General features: G+C 46.0%; 1 protein-coding gene across 1 annotated transcript; it reads left to right on the forward strand.

The window, feature by feature from the left end:
* The first annotated feature begins 278 nt into the window (after nucleotides 1-278).
* On the forward strand, nucleotides 279-27,637 carry DPP7 (dipeptidyl peptidase 7). Its single transcript, XM_084219569.1, has 13 exons — nucleotides 279-416; nucleotides 720-833; nucleotides 4,835-4,974; nucleotides 5,717-5,880; nucleotides 11,088-11,223; nucleotides 14,560-14,641; nucleotides 20,921-21,087; nucleotides 22,252-22,312; nucleotides 24,110-24,228; nucleotides 24,311-24,467; nucleotides 24,784-24,848; nucleotides 25,662-25,732; nucleotides 26,770-27,637. The coding sequence occupies exons 1-13, from the start codon at nucleotides 341-343 to the stop codon at nucleotides 26,909-26,911; spliced, it is 1,494 nt and encodes a 497-aa protein (XP_084075695.1). The 5' UTR covers nucleotides 279-340; the 3' UTR covers nucleotides 26,912-27,637.
* Nucleotides 27,638-27,869: the final 232 nt, after the last annotated feature.

Genomic DNA, 27,869 nt, shown 5'->3' on the forward strand with positions numbered 1-27,869 from the left:
TGAGGGTACACAGGATGGCGTGGCCAGGTAACCTTTACCAGAGGGTGCAAATTACAGAACTAACTTCCCTTATCTGCTGCCTTTTTAGCCTCTGTAGTACAGTGGCACGGCCCCCTCCACCCCCAGCAGAGTCAGGAGGCGAAGCGACGCGACGCGACGCGGCGGCCCGGCCCGTTGAGTAGTGAAGCCGCCGGGTCGGTCGAGCCGCCATAACGGACCCATGGCGCTCGCGTGGTCACGGGAAGGGACGCTGAGTCACCACGTGATCCCGAAGCTGTGGCTCACGTGACCGGTACCTGCGCGGCGGCGCTCGCTGCGCGGTGCGGGTGGAGCAGATGCTATGGAGTCGGTGCTGCTGCTCTCAGCGCTTCTGCTGCTATTGCTCCCGCCGCTGCCATCCGCCCGCGCCGCTCCCGGTGGGTGTTTCGGGCCGGACCCTTCTGCCTGTCACCCCTGCTGCTTGGGCCGGACCCCGCTGCCTGATCTCCTCCTTCCTCGGCCAGAGCCCTGGCCTTCTCATGGACGGGACCCTCTACTAGCTTTTCCAGGCCCCGGGCAGGACTCCGAACTAGCCTCGCTGGGCTGAACCCTCAGCCAGCCTGGGGAGCACCGGGAGGGCGCTCCGAGCTCCCCGGGTCCCAGTTTACAGGCTGGGTTGTGCCGTATCGGGTGACATCGCCTGTTGTCTGTTTATCCTGTGCTGATCATGCCCCCTCCAGCTGCCCGGGTCGTGTGGCCCGGCCTGGAGGAGCGGCTCTTTCCGCAGGTGCGGGACCACTTCAGCTTCGAGACCTGCGGCAACGAGACTTTCCCGCAGCGGTACCTGGTGTCGGGTAGGTCCCGTGGGTGCTGTGGCTTCGGGCTCGATTCCTTTCTGCTTAAGCTTTAAAGTGCCTCTGTTCCGATGTAAAGCAGGAGCTAGAGCACTGGGCAGCCAAGATCAGTGTTAGCCACGGGCCAACCCTGTACGAGCCAGGCATTCCCCAGCATTGTCTATATCTTCCTTTCCTTTTCATCCACTTTTTACAAAGGCATGTACTTATAGAACAAGGGCACCTGGCTTTAAATTGAGAGTAGTCTTAGACTGCACATTAGAAAGGAATTCTTCCCTGTGAGGGTGGGGGAGGCCCTGGCACAGGTTATCTAGAGGAGCTGTGGCTAGCCCATCCCTAGAGGTGTCCAAGGCTAGGTTGGACAGGGCACCCTGGGGTAGTGGAAGGTGTCCCTGCCCATGGCAGAGGAGTGGAACTGGATGAGCTTTAAGGTCCTTTCCAGCACAAACCAGTCTGGAATTCACTCTGTGCTTTCTGTTCTGGCTTTGTGGTGTAGAGGGGATTGTGGGGACTGACCTCTCTGGAGCAAGAGTAGACTAGAAGCAGGAACTGTAGGCTTGCACCGAAGCTGGGTCTGTGTGTGTGTTTTTAGTTGATGCCAGCATCTCTTAAAAGTGCATGTAATTGAGTGTTCTGAATGTATCAGGAAAAACAAATAGTGACTGAAATGTTGCACTCTGTACCCATCATTTTTAGGAGTAAAGGTCTCTTGGGTCAGCGGTTTGCATTATTTAAAATCATGCAGCTGTAGATAGCTTAATCCATGCGAAACAATGAGCACTGCCAGCAAGTAGCCAGCTGTGTCTCACTTTTGGGTCACTGACAGCAAAAGAGAAAAGGCCTTTTTAAACAGCATGTGACTAAAAATACGGCAATTTCCATAACCAGTGTCACAAGTTTTTCAACCCTGCCTATGCAGAGGAATTGGGGAGCAAATTGCAGGGAGAGAGGAAAGGTGGACTTGGGAATAACAGTGAACGTGAGCACTGCCCAGCTTCGTGCTCACCTGCTGCTGCCTCCCAGCGGCATTGGAGTCTTCAGATGCTCCAGCTCACGTTCACATTGCCTGTTGCTCTGCAGCTTATTCAGCACCAGTGCCAAGTAGTGTGTTTCACCAAGCATGAATTCATGGATCAGTTCAACCCAAAGATATGGATAAACCACTGAATTTTGAGAGCATACCCAAGGCTGTGATTTCACTAATTAGGTGGCCCTTTTTGAACAGAATGTTGGAATTACATGGTTTAAAGCATTGTGCAACTTCTATTTGTTTTCTTTTAAAGTGTTACGTTTTGTCTGTGAGTCTTGGGCAGAGCTGAATAAGATTTGTGAGGAGTAAAATATTATTAGTGCAGTTCTTCTGGTTTATAGAGAGTTTCTTACTAAAAATTCCTGTGATTCCATTTCCCCCTACTGTTTTTTGTACAATATGAGACTTTTCAGATTATCAGCAAGAAAACAAATACTGATTTCACAACAGGGAATCTGATACTCTTGAGTATAGCTAGCAAATCCCCAGGATTTCAGTCAAAAAATAGATACCTTTCTAAGGAGCCCATCTGGTTTTGTTTTGGCTCCTGTGATGGTTGTTTACTCCAGGAGCCATGAAGCACATGAGGAGAAGAGCCAGAGGAAAGAGAACACTGAGCTCTCCAGTTACCTATCCAATATCCAAAGCAAATCCATCATAGTCAGTTGGCCTCTTTGTTAATGAAGAGGAGCAGTTTCACTAAGGAGAGGTTTCAAATCCCATTTCAAGCCAAATCTGGCTTTGTCAATTCTCTGCCGAGAATGCTAAGAATTAAATTTGGGCCTCTCTGTTCATGGAAACAGCCTCATGTGACAGCAACATCCATGGGACAACTGCTGTGCAGCGTCTCTTTAGATAATGTGTTGAAATCAACACTTAACTGACGGTCTGAGGTTTGTCATTGAAGAAAACTAGTTGTTATCCCTCCTAATTCCTGTGCAGTTTATCACTAAGCCAAAATCAAATGTTTGTTAAAGTCAGCAAGCATTAGAGCAACTGTTTGTTAGATTAGCCAGTGTTAGCATCACAGCTCAGCTTGTCCTGCCAGACTCAATTTGCCTTCAGTTATGAAGTGATCTGAGGATGAAGCACATCATCTTCATATATCATAATATATACACACACACACATATGCATGTGTGTTACATATATAACATAGCATATCCTGGGCTCCTCCCCACAGTGTGGGCAACAGGTGTGTGGGGGGATTCTGTCCCTCTGCTCAGGTAGAAGGAGGGAGTTCTACCGGGACTCCACTGATAGAACTGCCTCCAGGCCAGGGACCTCAATACAAGAAGGATGTGGAGCTGCTGGAGTGAGTCCAGAGGAATCCCCAGTGATGATCTGAGAGCTGATATAGCAGAGCATCTCACCCTCTCCCAAGAGCTTATCTGTTGTTTGTTAGCCAGTCAGATAAATCAAACAGGACAAGCTGTGTTATTGTGAGTTTTTTGGGCCTGTAGGTTACCACTGGTCTGGTATTTCCCAACTGCCAGTAGATACCTTACTGTTGACATGAGATCTGACAAGATAAGCTGGATTTTGACTGACTGATAGCCGTTCACTTTATAACTATAAAAACCACTCCAAACTTTCACAAAGCAGAAATCTGCTATAGATTCTGCTTCACAAAGCAGAAATCTGCTAAAATATATATATTTTCTGGATATGTGTGGAGTTTCTGCCATGAGCAGGGACATCTGCTTCATGGTTACTCTCCAGGGGTTGAGTGAAGGAATCTCTCTACATTATTGCCATTTTGGTGGTAAATTACATTTGACTCCTGATCAGTACTATTTCTTTTGCCAGTTTTAATACAGATACCTTGATATAGTGCACTGTTCTATGATTTACTGTTATCGACTAGTAGTTCTTTAGCTTTATACTGAGTAGTTCTGGTTAAGATCTTTTGTCTGTTATCTCTTGTCTGTTTTATAAATAATTCATTTTTATAAGTAGATCTGACTTACTGTCATTAGAACTGTGAGCCAGAGTGATTCCTTAAATTTAAAATGTTGCCAAAATTTGAGGCCAAGCCAGGGCTTGTCTGAAGCTTTCCCTTGTCTCCGGAGACAGGTTGGGAGAGTGGGTTTTTTCAGCCTGGAGAAGAAAAGGCTCTGGGCAAACCTTATTGTGGCCTTCCAGTACTTACAAAAGGTTTGTGAAAAAACAGGGTGGGGGGTAGCTTTTTACCAAAGCCAGTAGTGATAGGACGAGGGGCAATGGTTTGCAGTTGACAGATGGTGAATTTGGATTGGACATAAGGAAGACATTCTTCCCTGTGGGAGTGGGGAGGCCCTGGCACAGGCTGCCCAGAGAAGCTGTGTCTTCCCCTTCCCTGGAAATGTTCAAGGCCGGATTGCAGAGGGCTTGGAGCAGCCTGGTCTAGTTGGAGGTGTCTCTGCCCATGGCAGAGGGCTTGAACTGGATGGTCTTTGATGGTTTCCCCAACTCAAATCATCCTATGATATGTAATTTACAACACTATACCTCACAGCAGGAGTATCAGAAAGATGCAGGCAATTCCCTAATGTCAGCTTTGTGTGAAAATTTAGCTGTGCAAATGTTCTGAAGTGAGTTGAGCTAAAAAGGGTAAATAAATGGGAAATCACTCTTTTGGGGGGCAGCTGTCTGCAAAGGACTTGCAAAACTTGAGATTTTAGGTATTTTTCAGGCAGAAGTGAAATTTTCAGGCCATGTAGTGATCTTATGGAAGCTCTTATTTACCCCTACCCAAATGAGAGATTTCTGGAGCCTGACCTTTCTAACACTTTGTGTCCCAGATCAGGTCTCAGGAATCAGCCTGTTCACAAGAGTTCTTCCTTGTTAAGCTCCTGCCCAAAATCAAAAATTGACTCATTTCATGCATATATTCTTTGTTGTGTTTTGGGGGTTATTATGTGTTTTTTGTAGGTTTTGTTTTTTGTTTTTTTTTTTTTAATTTTTAATTTCTTTCTTTCAATTGCCTCAGCAAAGTTCTGGAAGAAAGGATTTGGACCCATCTTTTTCTATACTGGCAATGAAGGTGACATCTGGACTTTTGCTCAGAACTCTGACTTCATATTTGAATTAGCAGAGGAACAGCAAGCACTTGTCATTTTTGCTGAACATGTGAGTATTTTAGTCATTATGCATTCTTTAGAGTCCTCTTCTGTTCAGTGTTACCAAATTCAGCGTTCTGCAGGTCTGGAAATAGCGGTACCATTTCTTCCTGTGGAGCTGAGTCAGACCTGCTATAAGCTTTCTCCCCATAACAGCAGATATTTTTGTAATCATGGCTTTTGAGTAATTTTTTACTATACCTCCCAGCATTCCAGGATAGAGACTGCTGTTTCAGTACAGCCTATGCTATGAATGATTTGCTTTTGTAAGCAGTTTCTACAGGCCTTAAACTCCATGTTGGAGTAGAGAGATACTTTGTTTGGATAATATTTCATCTCTCTACCCTGCAAAGTCCCAAGCCAACCTTTCCCACACTATTAAATCTACTATCTGTCATTTTAGGCATGAAGATATTATCCTGTTCCCTTTTGTAGCTGGAAATTTCAGTAGAGAAATTCCTGCTACGTGCTGAGAATTTTCAGCTACGTGCTGAGAACCCACTTGGCACCCACTGAAGCAGCTAAAGCAGCATTACTGAAGCAGTAATGTCCTGGCCATCCACTCCATGATCTGTCCTGAAAGTGTCTGTGTATGAGGTGCAGGAGACAAGGCACTTCCTCAGTTATGGACAAGTTAGAGGACGTCTCATACTCTGTTATCTCTTCATATTAGTGCACACTTAGCCCAGCGCTATGGTGAAAGTAGAGAAGACCCGTAGGAGCATTGCCGTAGTGTATCTCTTTTGTTTCAGAGGTATTATGGGAAGTCTCTTCCCTTTGGACTTGAATCAACACGGTTGAGGAATACTGCTCTGCTCACTGTGGAACAAGCCCTTGCTGACTATGCAGTGCTCATTACTGAGCTTAAGCAGCAGTTTGGTGCTGCAGACTGCCCTGTCATCGCTTTTGGAGGCAGGTATGTGTTGTGTGGACTCCTTCCCTTCTCTGCATCCTTTTCCAGCCAAAGTTATGCTGCTGTAGATGTCTTTTACTCTCAAGAAAGTTCTCAAGGCAGAGCTTTAAGCTATCATTTTGAGAGCAGATGTGCCTGTGCCTCAGCTCCCATGAGCTCATCACCAGGTCCCACTCTTCTTTCCCATCAGGAATTAGTCTCCATTTGTGGTTGCTTTGTAGAAGCACCCCTGACTGGATGTTTCTAAGCTTCTTCACTGTCTGAATCATCCAAAGCTTCAGGAAAAAAAATAGCTTGGAAAGGGTAAAGGGAAAATAGCAGCCTTACCAGTCATAAGCAATGTGATGGTATGCCAAAACCTGAGGAAACAAGCACTAATGGGGTCCCTCAGTCTGCTTTCACGAGGTGTTGGCTACAATGAACCTCATCTGAAATGTTTCTACACTAATGCGCACAGCATAAGGAACAAACAAGAGGAGCTCAAAGGTTAGGCCCAAGCCCAGAAATTTGGCACCGATAGCAAAAGTAAAGTCTGGTAGAACAAGTCCTGTGACTGGAGTGTCCTGTTGGATGGTTACAGGCTCTTCAGGAGGGATAGGGCAGAAGAGGTGAGGCAATGGCATTGTATGTAGTGGAAGGGATAGAATGTCTGGAGCTCACAGTTGGCAATGGCACAGTTGAAAGCCCCTGGGTAAGAATCAAAGGACAAGTAAATAATGCAGATATCTCAGTGGGAGTCTACTTTGGATCTCCCAGACAGGATGATGATGCAAACAAATTATTTGTTGCGGTGAGGGAAGTCTTGGGACTCTTAATGTAAGAATCAGCAAGCTCCAAATTTGTTGATAAGCACCAGACTTTTGTACACAACAAGTAATAAGCTCATGCATATTCTGTAAGTTAAGCAATCTATTGGTTATACTACAATATCAGCTCTTCCTCATTCTTGAGAACTTACATTTCTGCTTCTCACGTCTCATCCTCATTACTGTTATCGTACTACTGCTATGCTCAAGGACACAATGTTGTTGCAGGTGCAGAAACTCAGATTAGCTGGGTTTGGTACTTTCCCAGTCCTTCCTTGGTCAGCTAACAAAAGTATGTCAGAGTGACCTCTACCCTGTAACCATTCCTCCACAATTATTCTTTGAGGAACTAAGGATGCTTTCAAGTCAACTTCCCTTGTCCTTATGGGGGACTTCAGCTTGCCAGAAATCAGCTGGGAGAATCACACAGTACAATCTAGGCCAGAAGATTCCCTGAAAAACCCAGATGACAACTTTATGGCACAGTTCTTAAAGGAAAGATACCCTTATTGATCTACTGCTTGTCAACAGAGAGGATTTTGTGAGCAAAGTGGGCATTGGCAGCTGTTCTGGCCCCTGCAACCATGAAGCCATCGAGTTTTCCTCTTTTGACAGGAGGAAAAGCGTCAGCAAAACCTCAACTCTGGCCATGAGGAGAGACTTTGGCAGACTTCAGGCTGCTCAGGGAATTATTGAGTAAAGTCCCCTGGGAAAATGTTTTTGTAGGAAATGGGGTCCATCTGTATTGGTTACTTTTTAACTATCACCTGTTAAGGGCAAAGGAGTAGCAATTCCCAAATGTTGAAAGTCAGGCAGGTGAGGCAGAAGGCCAGCTTGGCTGAACAGGGATCTTCTCTTGGAAATAAGATGAAAAAGGGGGTTGTATGCCCAGTGGAAGCAAGGTCAGGTGACATGAGAAGAATAGAGAGACACTGCTCCCCACTATAAGGAGAAAATTCACGTGATTAAAGCTTAATTGGAGTTGAAACTGCCAAAACTAGAAAATGGTAAAAAGAGTTTTTTAAGTTTTAAGTACATTAATTTTGAAAGGCAATGTAGAAATAACATTGGCCTGCTCCAGGATGAGGATGGTCACCTCACAAATAGGAGCAGAAACAAGGCAGAGGTGTTTATTGCATTCTTTTCCTATGTCTTCACCATGGTTGACAGACCAAAAGGGCCCCAGTGTCTTGAGCTAGAGGACCATGAATGCAAGAATAATCAGCTCCCTGTTGACCCTGAACATGTGCGAGATCTGCTGCTCCATCTGGATCCCTACAAATCTATGAGGTCTGTTGGGATTCATCCAAGAATCCTCAAAGAGCTGCTGATGTCATTGCAAAACCTGTCTTGATGATTTTTGAGCAAGCTTGGGAATCCAGAGAGGTCCCGGCTGACTGGAAGCTGGCAAACATTGTCCCAGTTTTCAAGAAGGGTAAGAAGGAGGGCCCTGCAAACTACATGCGTGCTGGTTTCACTTCAGTGCTGGTAAAATCTGGAAAGATCGTGGTAAATATTATTCTGGGATGTATTGAAAAAACCACCTGGACAGCAATGCAGTCGTTGGTGACAGCTGGCTTCAGGAGGGGAAAGTCCTGCATGTTGAACCTGATTTCTTTCTATGATGGGATAACCCACCTGGTTGATCCAGGAGAGCCAGTAAATGTCATTACTTTGGACTTCAGCAAACCTTTTGATGCTATCTCTTCCAAAGATTTTTCTGGGTAAAATGTCCAACATATGATGGGTGTGCAACTGGCTCACTGGTTGGCACAAAGAGTTGCAGTGTCTGGGGTAACACCAGGCTGGTGTCCAGTCACTAGTGAGATTCTGCAGGGCTCCATCCTCAGCCCTCTTCTCTTCTAAATCTTTATTAATGACCTGGATGCAGGACTTGAAGGAATACTAAGTCAGTTTGCCAACAGCACTAAACTGGGAAGAGCCATTGACTCCCTTGAAGGCAGGGAGGCCTGAAGAGAGACCTCAGTAAGTCAGAGAGGTGGACAGTCACCAACTGTATGAAGATACCCAACGGCAAGTGCTTAGTTTTTCACCTAGGATGGGGCAACACTGCCTGTGTGTATGGAGTGGGGAATAAGAGGCTGGAGAGCAGCTGTGGGAAGAGACCTGGGGGTCCAATGGCATATTGGATGTGAGTCAGGAGTGCCCTGGCAGCCAGGAGGGCCAGCCGTGTCCTAGTGGGGGGCATCAGGCCCAGCGCTGCTGGCTGAGTCAGGGTGGCAGTTATCCCACCCTCTGCACTGGGGTGGCGCCTCCTTGTTTAGGGCACCACAATGTAAATATGTAAATACATTAAGCTATTAGAGAGTGTCCAAAGGAGGGCCATGAAGATGGGGAAGGATCTGAAGGGGAGGTCTTTTGAGGAGTGACTAAGATCACTTGGTTTGTTCAGCCTGGAGGGAACTGAGGGAAAACCTCACTGCCCTCTTCAGTATCCTGTGGAGAGATAGCACTGATCTCTTCACTCATGACCAGTGACAGGACTCAAGGAAACAGCATGAATCTGTGTCAAGGGAGGTTTAGATTGGATATCAAGAAAATGTTTTTCACCCAGAGAGTGTTTGAACACTGGAACAGGATCCCCAGGGAAGTGGTCATACACCAAGCTGGTTTGAGTTTGAGAAGAGTGTGAACAATACTCCCAGACACAGGGTGGGATACTCGGAATGTCCTGCATAGGGCCAGGAGTTAGGCTTAGTGATCATGATGGGTCTCTTTCAACTCAGCATATTCTATACCTATGAAAATGAGAAATTCCTCCTGCAGGATCAGAACATTTTACATTGGAAACATGGGAAACTAATAATTGATAAAATATTCTTTCAAGGGGCCACACAGCTTTTTATTAAACACAGCCTCTTTAACAGCATCCAGCCATTTTCATTGTGGGCCTTTTCATAATTCTGTTCTGCTGCTCTTTGGTTCCTTGCAGCAGTCCTTTCCCAGAGTGCTCACTGTGCTGCAGCTGGGTGGATGTGATGTCCTTGTTTCTTGATGGATCCCCTCTCTTGTATTAGAGGGGTGCTTCCCTCCAAAAGTCTTCCAGAAGTGCAGGGCTTTGAATTCAATTGCAGTGAGCTAAAAAGCATTGGCATGATAGTTATCATTAAGCCTTCAGCTTGTTGTGATGGGGTGACTGAACTGTTGATCTCACGGAGGTTTATACTGTGGTTATCAGGACAGTAGCTAGAGTAGGAAGGCCCAGAAGCTGTCCTGGGATAGGAAGATGGAAGAGGGATTCAGCAAAACCTCCTAGCTGTATATTAGACTGCAGCTCTCTGTGTGTAATTGAGGGCTCAGCCTGCAGCAGCCCTGAACACACTGAACCCAAATGAAAAACACTGAAATATGGCAGTGCTGGAGAAGTACAGCATTTCCTGGGAGAGAAAAAACAGACCACTTCTGGTGCTTATAACTGTGCCAAATTAACCTGAAATTGCTTGCAGCAGATTTCAGGTAATGCCTGTCTCCAGGGCGAGAGAAATACAAAAAACAAGTGGGTGTTGTGGGAACGGTACTTACTGAATCACTTGAGACGCTGCAGAGGGAGATTGAGTGCTTTTAAGCTTGGAATTAGATGAGGTTTAATCTGTGTTTTGGGGATGTCATTTGCCACCCCCAGTAGCCTCAGAGGAACCATCAGGAAGTTAATGACTTCTGTCATCCTGTGTCTATCTAGCAGCTTTTGATCCATGTGTAGATTTTCACCCTAGCACTGAAGCTACCAAGGTAGCTTTGACTTTTCTTGTTGCATTTGTTAAGTTTTCCCCTTCCCTGTATCTGTGCTGATCAACTACGCAGCTGTTATTTGGGGTGCCCAGGGAGTATAGCCTTCACTTTCCAGGAGTCGAGCCTGTTCTGCCATGTTCATGGATACCCTTTGCCAAAACCCTGGCAAAGTTCTGGCTAGTTCTAACTAGTTCTTGTCATTCTGTATGCAAAATGCACAGTGTGTCTTCTCTCTTTGAGCAGTGGGTACTTTGCTCAAACCCTGCTTTGCTCTGCTGTGAAGCTATTGGGACATGTTCAGGATGATGCAAAGTTAAATACTGAGGCAGGATTTACATTTGACTACAGAAGCAAACTGAGCTGCTGTGTTGGCACCAGAGCTGGTGTGAACATCTGGGGAAAGGCCAGTATGAGCACTGTGTGCTGGTCATTGGCTATAACTGGATCAACATGAGGATGAGGCACAAAGCTTCACATGTATCCATGAACATCATGCATATCATGGAGCATGTGTGAAAACGTGAGGCATCACAGATACCCATGAGCTCACTGTTACCTTGGTTTAGATGAGCCTTTGAATGTTGGCCTGAACTTCTGAGTTATTACAGAATAAGTTGTCTGTTAAAGGAAATAACTCTTGTCTCTCTTTGGTAGCTATGGAGGAATGCTGAGCGCTTACCTGAGGATGAAATACCCAAATGTCGTGGCTGGAGCATTAGCTGCCAGTGCTCCTCTGCTGTCTGTGGCTGGGCTTGGAGACCCTACCCAGTTCTTCAGGGATGTCACAGCAGTAAGTAGCATCTCTTTTCAGGAGCAGTATTTTCTTCCTTTAGGAATGCTATTTCTTTTTTCTTTTCTAGGTGTTTAGGTAGATATCTGTCTTCATGGCATCACTGCTAAGCAGGGAGTGCAATTAAATGGCAACCTGAAAGGAAAAGCAGTAGTTGCAGCATGGCTGAGCACTGCCTCCGCTTCGGCAGCTCAGGGTTCAAAGGTGCTGCTTCAAGAAGCACAACTCCATGCCAGTACCTTTAATACCACTAAGAATTGACTTTCCCTTTTCTGCTGGCTTGACTGTATTACAGCCTGAAGTTTTTCTCTTCTGCCTGGCTGAACCCCTTTTGGATAATTTATTTTTCAAATCCTCTACCAAAATGCTGTATTGGTACCAATGATTCACAGCATCTCCTTAGTCCAAGGTGATTGCATTTCAGTGAAGAACTTGGAAATCTTTATTTCATGACTAAAAATGTGCAAGGTATCTCAGGATCACTTAAACTAAAATTTAAATGTGGCTTTTGCAGTTTAAGGCCATGAAAAGTTGGTGTTAGAACTGACTTTGATTTATCTTATAAGGAAAGAAATGTCCTAGCTGGTTGTTCTGAAATCTTGTGATAGTGTCTGTTCTGCCTCTTTTTTGATATGAATTTCTAGATCTGGGTTACACAGATGGCTTAGTATGAACTATCTTTGTTGTCCCTCAGTTGGGACTGAGGTCTGTGCCTGGTGCAGGAGCCAGTGAGCACACAGAGTTGAGACCTTTCATGCTTTTCTGCCCAAAATTATTGCTAGGCTATAGTTCATTAAGCTGGCACCTCTCTTTGGGGCATTTGCGGGCTTTTATACAAGTTACAACAAAGAAGTTGCACAGAACTTGTTCACTGGTCAACCTAACTAATGCTTTTCTGCACATGCTCCAGTCAGTGTCAGTTTACTATACCAGGGTGGTCTGACATTAGCATGTGAGATGTCTCAGGGGTGATTTTTACCTTGCTGCTTAGTCTTAGGTTACCTTTGGGCCACCTTAGCATTCTTCTCCCCATCCCTCTGGTCTGGAGGTGATTTATATTTGTTGACACAATCTTGTCACTCTTGTGTTAGTTTGCTGTTATTCTCCACTTCAAGGACCACACCTGTGTATGTAACTTGTGGTCTCTTTGTTCTTATTTATATAAATGAACAACTTGTTTTTGTGCAGAGACTTACAAAACAGATAGCTTTACCAAAAAGTATAAAGAAGAGACTATTACAATAAAATAAACACATTTGAAACTCCTAAGTGCATAAAAGAATAATAGACATCTTGTCTTAGAGTTATACATTTTCAAACAAAAAATGTAATACCATTTTGTGTGGAAAAATTCACAGTGCCAGAGGTTTATGTCCAAAAAGGAGACAAAGGAGTCCTGTAATTTTATTCGAACAAAGGGAGGGGCCATGAGGCATTTCCCCTGGGGTCTTTCAAATGGTTGGGGCACACAGCCCCCTTTCTATCCTAATTTCCTGGATGCATCACCCTCTTCCTTTCCCCATTGGCTGAGGTACTTGGAAGGTACAGACTTCCTGAATCACCTACTCTATGTCCCCCTTTTCAGTGCACCCCTCCTTTTTTTTTTCTTTTATATAGCAAAACACTATTCATAATTCTATTAAGCCTTTGTTCTTTTTATCCAAGTTCAGGAATTTAACATGGCCTTGGCTGAGCAATGGTCCATGTCAATTAGTAACATTTTCTAGAACTGGTAGTTTCTTCTGTTACTTCCCTATCTATAAGTCCCTGGCCCTATCTACAAGCAGATTCACAATCTGTTTGTAAAGACACATTCATTTTATTCTTTTCAATTTAGTCAGCTAACAGGCCCTAGAGTGGGAATTTCCTTTCAGCATCCTTGTCTTCCTTCAGCTATAAATATGCTGGGAGTCATTACACACTCTCAAACTTAGGGTTAAACTAATTTAAAAATCTTTTTATGTGAAAAAACTTTCCAACTAATTTTAAAATCTATTTTCTCTGCATTAGTAAGCCAAGCTCCGGGCTGAACTCTTAAGCAAGCACTATGTGGTTTCAAAGTACTCCCTTCCATCTTCAGTGTGGAGGTTGCTCTGATTTGCAATTTATGCATCTGAAATCTGATTGTTCTTGCTGAGAACACCCATGAGAGCTGTTAATCCTAATGAAGGCACACGGAATGACTGCAGTTCCTCCTGGCCCTGCTAAGCTGAACTGTTTCTGGTCTGTAAGGGTCCTCATGCCAGGCAGTGCTTGGCAGCAGCCCAGCAGTGCCTAGAGGAGAGCTCAGCCATCACAGCAGCCAGAGCAGACCTGCTCCTCTGCCCCAGGCCAAACTATTCCCACACTCCAGTTAGAGCCATTTGCAGGTGAACATCAATAAGCACATCCAGAAGGATTTTTGGAACTCCTAAAGGGATGCCCAGGTAAACTGTGGAAAAGTCCAAAATTATTTTTTTAAACATAATTATCCGACAAAGGCAGAATTAGGAAGAAAAGAAAGGTGCCAAATCTATTTTTTAATTGAGGGTGGGGGTGGGTCTTTATAAGAAAAATGCCTAGCTAGTGATTTGTGGTTACTTACCTTGCTCTAGCAGGGTAAAGAGTCCTTAGAAGAACGCTAATAATTCTTCTTGTTACAAAACACTGGTTGCCAGCAGATCTAATCTGCCTTAGAGCTTGAGAGAGGAGAAAGACCTTGAGTTCTTAGGGCCTTCAATCACAGAAACAACTTCATCCACCATAACCAGTCACAGCTCTTCAAACCTAACTTAAAGTGCTTTTTCAGGATCACTAATGGTTTTCCTAAGAAAGAGGACATGGTCATTTGGCAGGCCACTAGCAGGCTTAAGAAGAAAAGCAGATCTTGGTCTTGTACTTCCAATGCATAACTGACTTCTCCTATGGCTCCTTCTCACAGGCAAAGTGCAGTTTCAAGGACTCTGCTCTGTGTTTAAAAACAACAAAACCCTTATGACCCTTGCAGCCTGCCCCTCTCTCTGAGGCATGCTTCATATTCTCTTGCTGCTTCACGTTCAGCTTGATGCTTCATGAAGGGCAGAGTGTTCTGTCTGACAGGTCATCCCAGCCAGACCTGGTGACACAGCTGCTGCTTGGCCTGAGCTGTCCAGTGTTGGCTTCTGCAGAGACATGCTGACTCTCTGAAAGACAAGGCAGAAGCACTGGTGTCGCTGCCCATGGAAATGCAAATGAGGTGCTGAGCAGCGGGCCAATAACCCCTGTCATCTTCAGATCTTTCTGGAAGTTCCTTGTGTTGCGGCCTTTTAAGTATCTCCTGTGGGAAACTGTCATCTCATATCTTTTCTGTCCCTTCAGGATTTTCAGAAATCCAGCCTAGGCTGTGTCACAGCTGTCCGTAAAGCCTTCCAGCAGATCAAGGACCTGTGCCTGAGTGGAGGTAAGAAGGGAGCCCTGCAGATGGCTCCCAAGGGCAGCCAGCATTCCCAGACATGGGGGGAAAATGTTGATACAGCTTTACCTCAGATAGTTGTTCAGATAAATCAGTGCAGATGCCCATATATCTTCCTCTTTCTGCTTGTACAATTTATATTTTTCTTTTATTAACAGTTTCAGTTAGCATTAAAATTGGTAACCAATACTGAAACATAAGTATGGTGTTACATATTATTTAAATGGTATGCTCTGTCTCACCCCTTAAAAATGTACCATTTATTCCAAGCCTGTGATCCTTCCCTGAAGTATCATGTATCTGTAATCCCATTGGCCAAAGTCTTATTCCGCACCCACCTTGAATCTCCCTGTTAGGCTGTGCGAGGGAGACCAGGCTCTCTTATGACCCTTTTCTCCATAGGCCCTTCCTGAACCTTCCCTGAACTGAACCTTCCCTGAACCTTCCCTTCCCTTCCCTATGCATGTGGTGCTCGTACCCTGAGCGCTCACTCGGCCTCCTTCCCCTGCCCCCTCCCACCGCCCCACTGCCCTGTCTCCCCTTGCAGTAGACCAGCCATCGCTTGCGCTGTTGTCCTTGTCCCTAGAGTGGACGTAGGTTGCTAAACACCACCCAGTGCAGCAGCAGCAGAGGCAAGAGACCTTAAATCACTAAAATAAAAATATACTTGAAGTGTTTAGTTTTTAAAAAATCTCTTCCTGTAGTTAAAATCCTACCTTGATGTGTGTTGGAGTCAGCGTAGGAGGTTCCTGCATGCTGCTGAGACTCCTCTTTCCTGGTGACTGTCCTCAGAGTGTGAAATGTCCCTTTCTCTGGCCCTGGTGTGGGGTTTTGAGGAAGGGGAGAGGCAATGCGTGGTCAACGGTTCTGCTGGACTCCTCCTTGCTTGAGGCAAGCTGCTACTTCCCCCTCCTGTAATAGCTACAGGCCTGTCCAGACCCAATCCAAGGCAGATCCAGCCTTTCTCAGCTGGCTGTTTCGGGTATGGGGGCAGGGGAAGGGTGTTGGCTCCATGCACAGAGCTTCCCGTGTTCCCCTTGCAGTGTTGTCTCCTGTGTTAGTCATGTTAACCTCCCACCACCCCAGAGCCCCCCCTCACCCAGCACTCTGATGGGTCCTGGGGTGGGAGAGCACAACTGTCCATCAATAATGAGAAGCTGAAGCATTTGAAGGGGGAAAAAAAAAAAAAACCAACCAAAACAAACAAACAAAAAATACCAACCCACAAAATTAGGGAGAAAAGGGCCAGAAGAGAGCCTGGTCTCCCTCGCACAGCTTAACAGGGAGAGTCAAGGTGGGTGTGGAATAAGACTTTGGCTAATGGGATTACAGATACATGATACTTCAGGGAAGGATCACAGGCTCGGAATAAACGGTACATTTTTGAGGGGTGAGACAGAGCATACCATTTAAATAAAATGTAACACCACAGTTCACCCTTTTTTTGTTAGAAAGAAAAGAGGAAGAGAAATATGGCAATTAACAATTTAAGAATGAAGCAGTAATTACACAGTTTTGTAGCATAAAAATAAATACAATTGCAGTGAGGATTATGATTTAAACAGTCCATTTGACTTGATGTTTGCCTTTGGTGGGAGGTATTGTTCAGTTCTGAAAGGGTGCTAAGTAGTTTGCAGCTGTCGGGGAGTAACCTTTTTTATTTTTCTGGAATAGTTAGGGGATTGGCAAAAGGCAAGGTACAGTTACTTTAACACAGCACAAAGATAAAATGAGCATTTAGTTGTAATAAGCAGGTTATTATGTGGGTCCATACTGCAGATTTTAAAGAGTTTAAAGCATGGGCAAGTGCTTAAAGGGCTTCAGCCTCTGGCACTAAGCTCATATGAGAGTTTTGGGATTGGCCTTTTCAGCATGACTGGCCCAGTGGTGTCTTTTTCTAACTGGCTTTTCGTACCATCACAGCCCCCAGTTTTAGGCTATGGCACCGACTTCTGCTCCCCCTCTCAGGGACAGGAAATTACCTGGAGCCCCCGGGACTCCAGGCAGGTTTGTGGCCTCAGATTCTCACCCTTGGATCAGAGATTTACTGATGTTTTCACCATCCAACTGGTTTAACCTGGAAGACCCCTGGTTTTAGGTCTTTAAAAGAAAAACAAAAAGAAAAAAAGCAAATTTGGCTTCAGCTACTACCTATACTCAGGGAGCATTTACCACAAAAACTGTCAAAATACTTTCCCAGACACCATTTTAGGTTATCACCATTTTAGGTTATCGTCCTCAGAACCTACTGAGGACAGCATAAACCCAACACCGATTTTGATTCAGCAGTCTAATACTGAACACTCGCTATTAAAGAAACAATCAAAAACTGCTTCTCATTGGATCTACCCTTGTGACCTGACAGGCCTCTGCTTTCTAAAACTGAAAACCAGATAATCTGCATTATGAGCACACATTTAAACTAGAAAAGCATAATTGTAAAAACTACTTCATGGGGACGGGAGGGAATCTGAGAGAAGATAGGTATTGGATCAGAACAATGAAAAGGTTAGAAGGTTTTAGGATAAAAGTTCTAGCTGACCAGCTCTTTTCAGCTCAAGTGGATAGGAATTGGGAACTGGGGAGATTACCGGGTATTCCGGCCTCCTGCTGAGAGCAGATTTGCCCCCGAGCAGGCAGCACCGGGCCGATAGCTCAGTCCTTTATGGGAGCAGACTGCCCGGATCTCCAAGCAGGTTTTAGCCACTAGCAACCTTAGCAAGCTTTAGAGATATCAGCTCTTTAGTGATTATCAGCTCTTTGTGAGTTCAGCTCTAGCTTGTAAGGTGCTGCAGGCCGGCTGGCAGATGCAGAGAGAGGAGAAGGCAATCCTGGCGTTCCACAGCGATGTCTTTATTGGGGTGTCAGTGAAGCGTTCCAGCAACAGCTCTTCTAGCCAGAATGGGCTAAAGCAGCCCATTATATAGGGCAAGAGGGGATCAGAAATTGTCCAGTGGCAGGGGTTAAGGAGAAGTGACCTAGGGGGTTACAGAGGGATAAGCTGGGGTCCAAAAGGCAGAAGAGGGGGGCTTCTTGCTATTTCACCGTGACTTGGCATTTCCTATCTTTAAGCTTCTGCCCTCCACGGGGCCCTAGCGGGCGCTGTGCATGCTACAATGGGGAGCCAGGGACTCTGCAAAAGAAAAACCTTTTCAGGGTACCCTGCACCTTTGAGCAGTTTGCTCCCAGTAAACTACCCAAAATAAGGAAAAAAGGGGTATGGATTGCAGAGAAGGATATTATCCTGCTCTTGGAATAACACGGGAAGGAGATCATAAAGTAGAATTTTCAATTCAATGACATATACAAGGCTGTTAAAACTGGTATTACAAAATTACTTTAGTTTTGGGTTTTGGTTTCTTAGCTTCTTCTCCAATTCCAGCTCCTACCCTGTGGGATTTGGAAGGCGGAAGGTGGGAAGTAGGAGTTGGACAGGGGGGTTGGTTCATGAGAGACAGGAAAGGGGTGGAGCATGGGGGAGAAAAGGTGGGAAGAAAGGGATTTTGGAGAGGAGAAGTAGAAGATGGTGCTGTGCCATGTGGCTGGAGCAATCTTGGCTGACACATGGTTATGGCTAGGTTGGATCTCCAGACCGTGCAGCCACAGCACACGTGGTGGTAGCCATGTTGAGGCTTAGCCATGTGGTTGCTATGCCGGGCTTAGCAGGAGGGAGTGGATTCCCGGGGACTTGTTTAGGGGAAGGCGGGTTAGGGGTGGAATTAGGGAGAAGGAACAGTGAAGGGAGGAGAGAGTAAGACTGAGGAAGGAGGTCACAGAACTGACAAAAGCAGTTTTGGGGGATGCAGGGCTCAGGCAAAGCTGAAATCTGCTTCCTCTTCTGGTGGCTCCCCCATGGAAACTGGTGGGCTTTGGTGCCTTCTTTCACCGCTGCTGTGCTCCAGGGCATCAGCTGCTCGGGCTTGGCGGTCTGCACAGCCCACCCACTCTGTGGGGCGTTCTCCCGCTCTGCAGGGCCTTGTCCCGCTGCCTCTGGGCAGGGAGCAGCAGGCTCAGCCCTGCCGCCGCAGCCACAGTGCGGTGAGCAGCAGGCTGGGTGCACTCTGCGTGGCTTCTCTGGGTGCTGGGGCCACACTGGCTGGTGGTGGTGGGATGGCGGCACGGTGTCTCGTGGGGCCTCTGTGCAGTGGTGGCAGGGCCACGGCTGCAGCCCAGCATTGCCACCCCGCAGTGGCAAAGGCGGCACTGAAGTGGTGTTCTGCAGGGTTCCGTGCTGTGCCAGTGGGGCGGCGGAGGTCCAGTTTCGTCTTAGTGTTGTCAGTGCTTGAGCCTCACATTGGGCGCCATTTGTTGCTGTTCATTTGTGGTCCTTGGGGAGTCCCCGGCGGGCCCCCTAAGCCATATGTTCACTGGTAGCAGCAGGCAGGCAAGGAGACTCCACACAGGTTCTGAGGGTGCTAATTTGATGAGATTTTATTGGGAGTCCCACGCCCAGGAGCAGCATGGTTTCTGAAGGAGAAGGGGGAAAGTGGGAGGGAGGGAGGGGGAGAGAGGGAGAGCCTAGGGAGAAAAGGGCCAAAAGAGAGCCTGGTCTCCCTCGCACAGCCTAACAGGGAGATTCAAGGTGGGTGCGGAATAAGACTTTGGCCAATGGGATTACAGATACATGATACTTCAGGGGAGGATCACAGGCTTGGAATAAACGGTACATTTTTGAGGGGTGAGACAGAGCATACCATTTAAATAAAATGTAGCACCACACATAAATAGCTCTGTGGAGCTTTGCACAGTGTTAATGAAACCATTTCTTCTGCACCACAGTGCAAAACCACTTGCATAGTATTTACAGTTAGTAAAGCCATATGTTTCACCAGATACTTGTCCTCAATATCCACAGCATGAAAAGCTATTCTGGTGTGTATGACAGCTGTGTGACTCAGCTCACTGGACAGATCTGAGAAATATGTGGAGGACAGTCTAGGTCCTGAAGCAATCATCCAAGTCCCTTCCATCTCCAGTCTTGGACTGTTAGGATAGACTGGTGAAGACCTCTGCAGTGGCTCCTAAGTAGGCTGGATCAGATGCCATGGGCTGATGCAGCATCTCCTGGAAGCTGTATGTGGTGTTGGGACAGATGTAGTGGCTTCTGGGTCTGTCTTGAGCCTTGGTCTGTCATGCTGTGTGTCAGGAGCTGTGTTCCTCCAGCTGCTGCTGGTCCTGGAACTGCCAGAGGAGCCCAAGGATCAAAATGCCATTTTAGCTTTGTGTCACAGCAAGAATGTTACTGTTAACCAGTCAAGCCCTTCCAGCTCTGCCTGGGGCCATGCTTCCTGCAGCTGGGGGTAAGGTGGTCATATTTAAGGCTTCAGCCCTCAAGTGTGTATTCAGAGTCAGGTCCCAGGCTGTGGGTTTCCAAGCAAAAGCAGCCATGCTCTAGTGGTCAGCTGTAGAACAGGATGGGGACAGGATCTGTGACTCCAAAATGTGGAGGATGAAAATGAAGGGAGCAGCTTTCTGCAGCAGAAAAGCAAAGGTGTATGGGTACATGTTGAAGGAATGTCTTTAAAGCTGTATTTCCTGACTCCAGCTGACCTCTGCATCCCACTGATATTTGAAGGCATGTCTTGATATCTTGAGAATCCTTTGTGAAGACTGTTCTCATCTGGCAGTTCTTACTGCAGATTCACCCAGGAAGCTGCGATTTATTTTTTTTTTTTCCCTGGGGGTGGTGGTGGTGTTTGTTTTTTTGGGATTGGGTTTTTTGGTTTTTTTGTTTTGGTTTGTTTTTTTTTAAATGTTAGTTGTTTTTTTTCTTCCTTCTGCCAGTTTTTCCAGCTTTTGAATCTCATTATGCCCTATATGTTGTACCTTGCTCTCCTGCACGAGACCTTGCCTGGGGAGCCTGCCTTGTGGGACGCAGCAGCCCAGCCAGGGAAAGGGTCTGCAGGCATAAGCAGGAGCAGCCATCAGGGCATGGGTGAGGACAGGCTGTACCAAGCTGCTCTGCTCACTGTTTCAGCTGGGACCAGTTCTGTCCTGGCCGGTGCTGATTCCTCCAGGCTCCCCAGGGAGCTCCATGAGGGGCAGAGCATGGGCTCTGTACCACACAAGGTTGTGACACTGCTCAGGGAAGCTATGCCTGAACGTTCTGTTCATGTGTGTGTAAATTTAGATGCAATATGTCCTTTCCACTAAAAACCTCATCTTACATTACAGCATCTTCTTACTCCTGAGTGAAATGAGATGCTGAAGCTTGGTATTACTTTCCTCTGTTGAAGTTTGTGTCTTTTATTTTCCTTTCTTTTGCAGCCTATGATGAGATCAGCAGCAAAATGGCCACATGCAATAAGATTTCTAACAAGGAGGATGTTTACCAGCTGTTTGGTTTTGCTAGAAATGCCTTCACCATGATGGCCATGATGGACTATCCATACAAAACGGACTTCATGGGGAAACTCCCTGCCAATCCAGTGAAGGTGAGGACATTGCTGTGAGTGAGTGACTGGAGCTTAGGACACTGTCAGACAGACACCATTGGTGTTGGTCACAGGGTGACAGGTTGTTGGTGTCAGAGTGACCAGTAGTGGTGGATGTTGCAGCCCTTCCAGTCTGACTAAATATACACAATCGAAACTTCTCTGTGATGGTGACTGCTGTGAGGTTTGCTGTAGTCACTCCTATTCTGCTCTGCCTTTACCTTAGACACAATCACCTGTGCAAGCTTGTTGACTTCAGCTTTTAAATACTAAAAACTTGTAACTTTAAAAAAAGAAAAAAAGAGTTCTGTTGTAGCCCATCTCAACATGCTTTCAGAGATGTACTTTTCTTGGTGGGTAAGGATGAAGATGTAAAAATCAGGCTCTTTTGAAAGTATTGCCCAGGAAGCTGACATACCTCAGGTATAATGCAGAAAAAAACCTGCTGCTATGGGGGCTGGGAAACAGGTGAACTTTCAAGAGAATCACAGATGGCAAAGTGTAGGAAATGGGCCAAGTTTTCAGGGCTTTACAAAGACCTCTAAGACACCAGCTGCTTTTGAAAGGTACCAGCTTTCATCCCAGATCACCAGAGGCTGTTGCAATTCTTAGTGTCTTCTGGTGTGTTGTCAAGCTCATGGGACTTCATTTGCCTCTGGCTTTGTGGCATTTAGGGTTCTTGTCCTACCTGGAGCACACTGTGTAAGTGGTCTCACAGGCTCTGCTGCACTGGAACTCTGGACATGCTGCCTCTGGCAGACGATATAAGAGGATGCTCCACTGGGCATCCAGTTTCCTTCTAGGGTCTATTTTATGACCTCTAAAATGGAAATAATTATTCTGCACATTTCCCCCAATCCCTGAAAAGGGCATTAAAATATTCTGATTGTAGGAGGAACTGATGTGTATCACTGTGACTCCTCCACAGCTCCCTAAATTGGTGAATGAACTGTCTGCCTTTGTCCTGTCTCCTTGCTTCTATGTATTTTGTTGCTACAGGGGAAGAAGCTAAAAACTTCCAGACCTGTTGGATTAGGCCTTTGGAAAGCTACTGAACCATAAAATATGTAAATAATAATTTTAATGAATCTTCCAGCTTAGTCCTTCCACAAAGCAACTGGTAACTGTTCTGTCTGCCATTCGCCTGTAATGTGTCTTACCCAGGTTGGCTGTGAACAAATTATTGCCCATAAAGACCCAATTGAAGGCTTGGCTGCTCTTGTTGGTGAGTTAATATTATCAGTTTGATCTTTTATGTACCACTACGTGTTCTAGAAGCATCTATCAGTAAACCTGTCACATTGCTGTGTCAGGGGAACTAGTATGACTCTGATCTCTCTCTGGGACATTTTGCCCCCTGTTGATTTTGTCTGTTGGGACGTCTCACAGTGGCCCATAGGCTCATTCTCTCACCTTTCCCAACTTATTCTTGTCATGTTTCTCAGGCATTGAAGCCCCATAGCCTGTTGTCTGTCCATGAAATATGGACTTCTGAGATACTTAGTTATTTTCTAGAAGTTTACCCATACTCTGGCTCCAGCAGTCATGAGCTGTCATGAAGGAAGTTTTCTGGTCTCCTTGTTGAGAGCAAGTCCTGTGGTCTTCATCCAGGGGCAAGGCAATCTTAAATACATCTTGTATACACACATAAACATTTATCTGTGTGAGCACTTATTTTGTCAGCCAGCAGTGTTTGTAAGGAAATTATTATTAGAGATAGAATTCAAAGAACTTTTGAAGAGTTCCTCATAAAATCTCTCAAGTTCCTTATTAAAAACAAGTTCTACCTTGGCCATTACTCAGAAAAACAGGTTCTGAGGGGCACCAAAAAAAAAAAAATTAAGGAATTCTTACAGATTTAATGCAATTTAGTATGACTGGGAGCCAATTTTGTTTTTCCAAATGATGTTCATGCTCCAAGTCAGAAATGTACCAATCCTTAATCACTGCTAGATATGTGGCTGGCAGCTAGAAGCTTTCTTAAAACACTAATATCTTGACAAACACTGTCAGATCTACTGAATGTATTCACATGCTACTTCTTCTGTGAGGAAGAGTGAGAGTCTTGTTTCTTTGAGATGAATACGCCAAGGGTGGATTTCTTCCTCCCAGTTCTAGGGGAGCACCTCATGCCTCTCCCTGTCTCCCCAGCTGCATTCACTTGGTGGAGTTTAATCATACAAGAGGAATGATCTGCCAGAACTTTAGGCAGGGGACTGGCTTTCCTCCATACTTGACCCTTTGTGTTATACAGGAAAACACTTTTATCTGCATGTGCTTCATCAGCTCACCTCCTGCCAGGTAGAGTGTAGTGCCATGAGCTGTGATGCTGAACTGGCAGCAGGTGAATGGGGACAATGTGAATGGAGATACTGATTGCTTCCAGGGCAATAATACTCCACCTCCTTAATGTGAATCCATTCCTCTACCTGCAGAGAACCAGACTAGCACTTACCCATCATATCATGTCTCAAGTGGTATTGCTGTCACATCAGGTTTGCTTGGTTCATAAGGGAAACTAGTGTCCCAACATCTGTTTGAACATCATAGGGCTCAGGGTGCCAGAGTTTTGATCCACATTTAGCAATCAGAGCCTCCAAAGAAATTGAATAAAATACCAGAATGGCATGGCTTGGAAAGAGTTTTCTTCTTGGGAAATAATAAGAGGAGTAAGCTGAGCAAGATGCCATAGGGACCTGTTCTACTGGGCATAGCTGAAGCCCTACCTGCTATCCAGGCTTTTAACCCATTACAAAGGAAATTGTCTAAACAGGACAACATTGCATTGAACTGGGGGCAATAACCAAGTTTGTGTCATCTGAAGGAATTTGTCAGCCCCATGTAAAAGCTTTGCCATAAAGCTGGATTGTACCCTTGCACAGTTCCAGGCTCTGTGAGTTCTGTCCCATCCTTGCACACTCACGCAACCCTTGGCTTGGTTTTGGCCATGAAGTTTCATGTGGGAGATGGTGGGTGAGACAGCAGTTACTGACTGGTTTTGTGCTGTGTTCCCACCTGGCAGGGGTGTTCTACAACTCTTCTGGCTTGGCACAGTGTTATAACATATACCAGCTGTACCAGTCCTGTGCTGACCCCACGGGCTGTGGCATCGGCTCAGATGCAGAGGCTTGGGACTACCAGGTAAGAGGTTAGAGACCACAGCAGGTTTCAGCTGCTGTCCTGTCTATGCCCCTGCCCATGACAGCTCTTGTGCTTCTCTTAGGTTTGCACGGAGATAAACTTAACATTTAACAGTAACAATGTGACAGACATGTTCCCAGAGATGCCCTTCACAGAAGCTATGCGTGAGCAGTACTGTTGGAACAAGTGGCGTGTGAGGCCGCGAGCACACTGGCTGCGGACAAACTTTTGGGGGGACGGTGAGTTGTGCTGATGGCTTGTCCCTTTGTGTTACCCTGTAGCTGTCTCCCTGTTTCCCTCTGTCCAGCTGAGCCCCATGAGGACAGGCACAGCACACTAATGAGTCCTGGCAGAAAGTCACAGCCTTGTGCTGACTTGAGCCAAACAGACCTTTCTGTATCTCTTTGCCAGAGAAGAGGAAAACATAAAAACTACCAGTAATTTGTTCAATTATTTGATGTTTTCTATTCTTGGCATGTTTGCTGCCGTAGCCAAACACATTAGGATAACTGCACAGGAAGGAGACCTCTCAATTATAAACTCTCTGAATTTCAGACCTGAAAAGTGCAAGCAACATCATTTTTTCAAACGGAGACTTGGACCCATGGGCTGGAGGTGGGGTAAGCATGCGCATTCCTGTACCCTGAGCACAGAGCAGCCTTTGCAGGTGACATACTGCCCTCCCTCCCTTTCAGAGCAGCACTGGCAATTCATTTTAACCTGAGTTTCTGTGAGCAGCTGTTTCATGATGAACCACGGGGGGCTCTCGGGACACTACACTGAGTAGTGTCCATCAGCCAGCAATACTGATGGATCAAATGTGGCTTCACTGGTGCAGACACGGCAGGACCTTCCTTACCCCACACCCAGGGTCTGAACCACAACCTGGTGTGTTTCTCTGTTCACACGTGGTTTCAGTGATGCTAGCCACATGCTCCTGGCTCTCTCTAGTCCTAGCACACTTGGTGAGACCAGGTGGATGCTATGAGCAGTGACACAAACTAGGAGATGTTTTGTCTTAGACTGGACACTGACAGCACTCTGAGGTTTTCTTGAATCTAAAATTTAAAAACCCAGGATTGGATTTTGTGTTAGTTGAGCTCCTGATTGAATACAGAAGCTCAGTGTTTTAGGCTGGCTTGGAATCCCAGGAGGAACAGGCTGCTTAGGGTACATGGGTCCAAAGGAGACCTAACTTCCAACTACCTGTACTGGAATCAGCTGAAAGTTCCCACTTTGTGGAAAACATTCCCTTCATTTGGGACAGGTGATCTGCTTCATTCAGACTGTTAGCTGTGGATACCAGCTGTACCAAGGATGTCTTCCCATGCTTTTCCTCAGTCTTGCCCAGATCATGTTCCAATTGTCAGAACTCATGTCCAGTTCTTCCCAGTAACTTAGTGGGAACTGATCTTTACTCCTTCTCCTCCCAGATAAACAGCAGCCTCAGCCCTTCACTGATTGCACTTACCATTAAAGGAGGTGCCCATCACCTTGATCTCCGGTAAGTACCAAACTTTCCTTTGCCTGGCAAAATCCTGATTCCCTGGGTATTTGATCTCAGCAAGCCACAGCTCAAATAATCAGGAGATGTTTTAGAATCACAGAATCGTAGAGTTATTGAGGTTGGAAAAGATCTCTAAGATGAACTCAACATCACCACCATGTTCACCACTAAACCATGTCCATGAGTGTCACATCTTTAAGTTTTTTGAATGCTTCCAGGGATGATGAATTCAACACTTCTCTGGGCAGTCTGTTCCATTACTTTACAACCCTTTCCAAGAAAAAAATTTCCCTATTCTCCAGTCTAAAGATCTCCTGGTTCAACTTGAGGCTGTTTCCTCTCGTCCTGTCCCTTGTTACCTGAGAGCAGAGTCTGACCCCCACTGGGCTACAATCTCCTGTCAGGGAGTTATAAAGAGTGAGATGCCCCCCCCTGAGCCTCCTTTTCTTCAGGCTGAGACCCCCAGCTCCCTCAGCCATTCCTGGTGCTCCAGACCTTTCCCCAGCTCCATCCCTTCCATGTCTTATTTGGGGGGGATCTAAAACTGACCTCAGGATTTGAAGTGTGGCCTCACCAGCACCTAGCACAGGGCAAGTACCTAAAGAGGATGGGTACAAGGCTATTGCAGCCCAATATGGAAGGGTGATCTTCTTCCCCAGCACAGGGCTCTTTCAGCCTCCAGGGATGCTGAGCTGTGCAGAACTTGGCACTCAGCTCACCTACTGTCATTAGATCATGTTCTTGTGCAGGGGTTGGCACAAGTGTGAGACAGCCTGCAACAATCAGTCACATGAAGTCGTCCAGGGCCATCTGCCTTTAGGCCTGGAGCAGAGGGGGCAGCAGCCAGCAAGGGCAAGCTTGGGCCTGCTGCCTAGCTGTACTGGAGATCAGACACTGCAACTTGGTTTCCAGGGCACACATGTGAAGCACAAACCAGTAAATCTCTGTCCTTAAAATCGCAGACTCTTCCTGTGCAGGAAGCAAATACCAACTGCCCAGTAACTGACACTGCTCTACTTTCCTCTGCTTTTTAGGGGACACAACCCAGCTGACCCCCCCTCTGTCACAGAGGTGCGCAAGCTTGAAGCCAGGATCATCAGCAGCTGGGTGAAATCTGCAGGCATGGAGCAGGTGCAGGAGCAGCACGCAGGAGCTGCAGCAGGCAGCCAGCCCTGAGCCCTTCCATCCCCGCAGCCCCTGCGTGCAGCTACCACAGGACACAGCAGCAGGGACACAATTCTCTCCTCTGCCATGATGGTGGGAACTCCCTTTTCCAAAGTGTCCCACTTACACCTCATTGAGCACAAAAAGAAATACAAAAGGCCAAATCACTGACAGAAGCCAAAACCACATTTTTGGGCTCCATACTTGCCTGCTCAGAATGAGTGCTGTTACAAAGGGCAGCAAAAAGCTTGCCTGGAAGGTCCAAGAACCATCATAGCCCTGAACAAGATGGTTGCATGAGGCACCTTAAGGTTGAAAATAAACTATTTTTAGAGAAAAAGGAAATACTAGAGGGTTAGTAGAAAAGCAGAGTTATAATTATGACTGACACAGGGTCATGGTGAGGTCCACTAGTGACCAGTTATCTAAATCAGACTATCAGTCTTAACCAGAGCTGTGGGTTGGGGCTGTTTTAGTTTTAGCTTGTTAAAGAGATTCCAGTTGCTGAGATGAACACTTACACAAAGGAATCCTGGCATTCACTGCTGTAACTCAAGGGCTGTGTATTGGTGACCAGTAAAGCACACTTTCACTGAGACATCTTCAGAGCTTTTTAAAATCAATTACAAGTATATTAAAGTCTGTGATATAAAGTTTATTAAAGGGTATGATATAATTTCATGGCTTGGTAGTATAACCAGAGAAGATAAAAAAGGTTCCTTCTCACCTTCCCACCCGAGTGAATCTTTGCCCATGAACAGGTGCTAGTAGACTGACTAAGCAACAATAATTACTAGCATAACTGACAAAATACTAATTCCTGGTAACTGGCTGCCTCAGTTGGTTTTACTTTACAGTGATTCTATGAGTTAGCAGAGAGGTTTCCTGAGTCCCCAGAGGTTTTCACTGTTTGTGCAGCACAGTCACAGCAGTGCTTGGTGTCATTGCTGGGCCCTCCCTGGTCACAGCA

The sequence above is a fragment of the Fringilla coelebs genome, assembly GCF_963513975.1.
Source record: "Fringilla coelebs genome assembly, chromosome: 21".
NCBI lineage: Eukaryota > Metazoa > Chordata > Aves > Passeriformes > Fringillidae > Fringilla > Fringilla coelebs.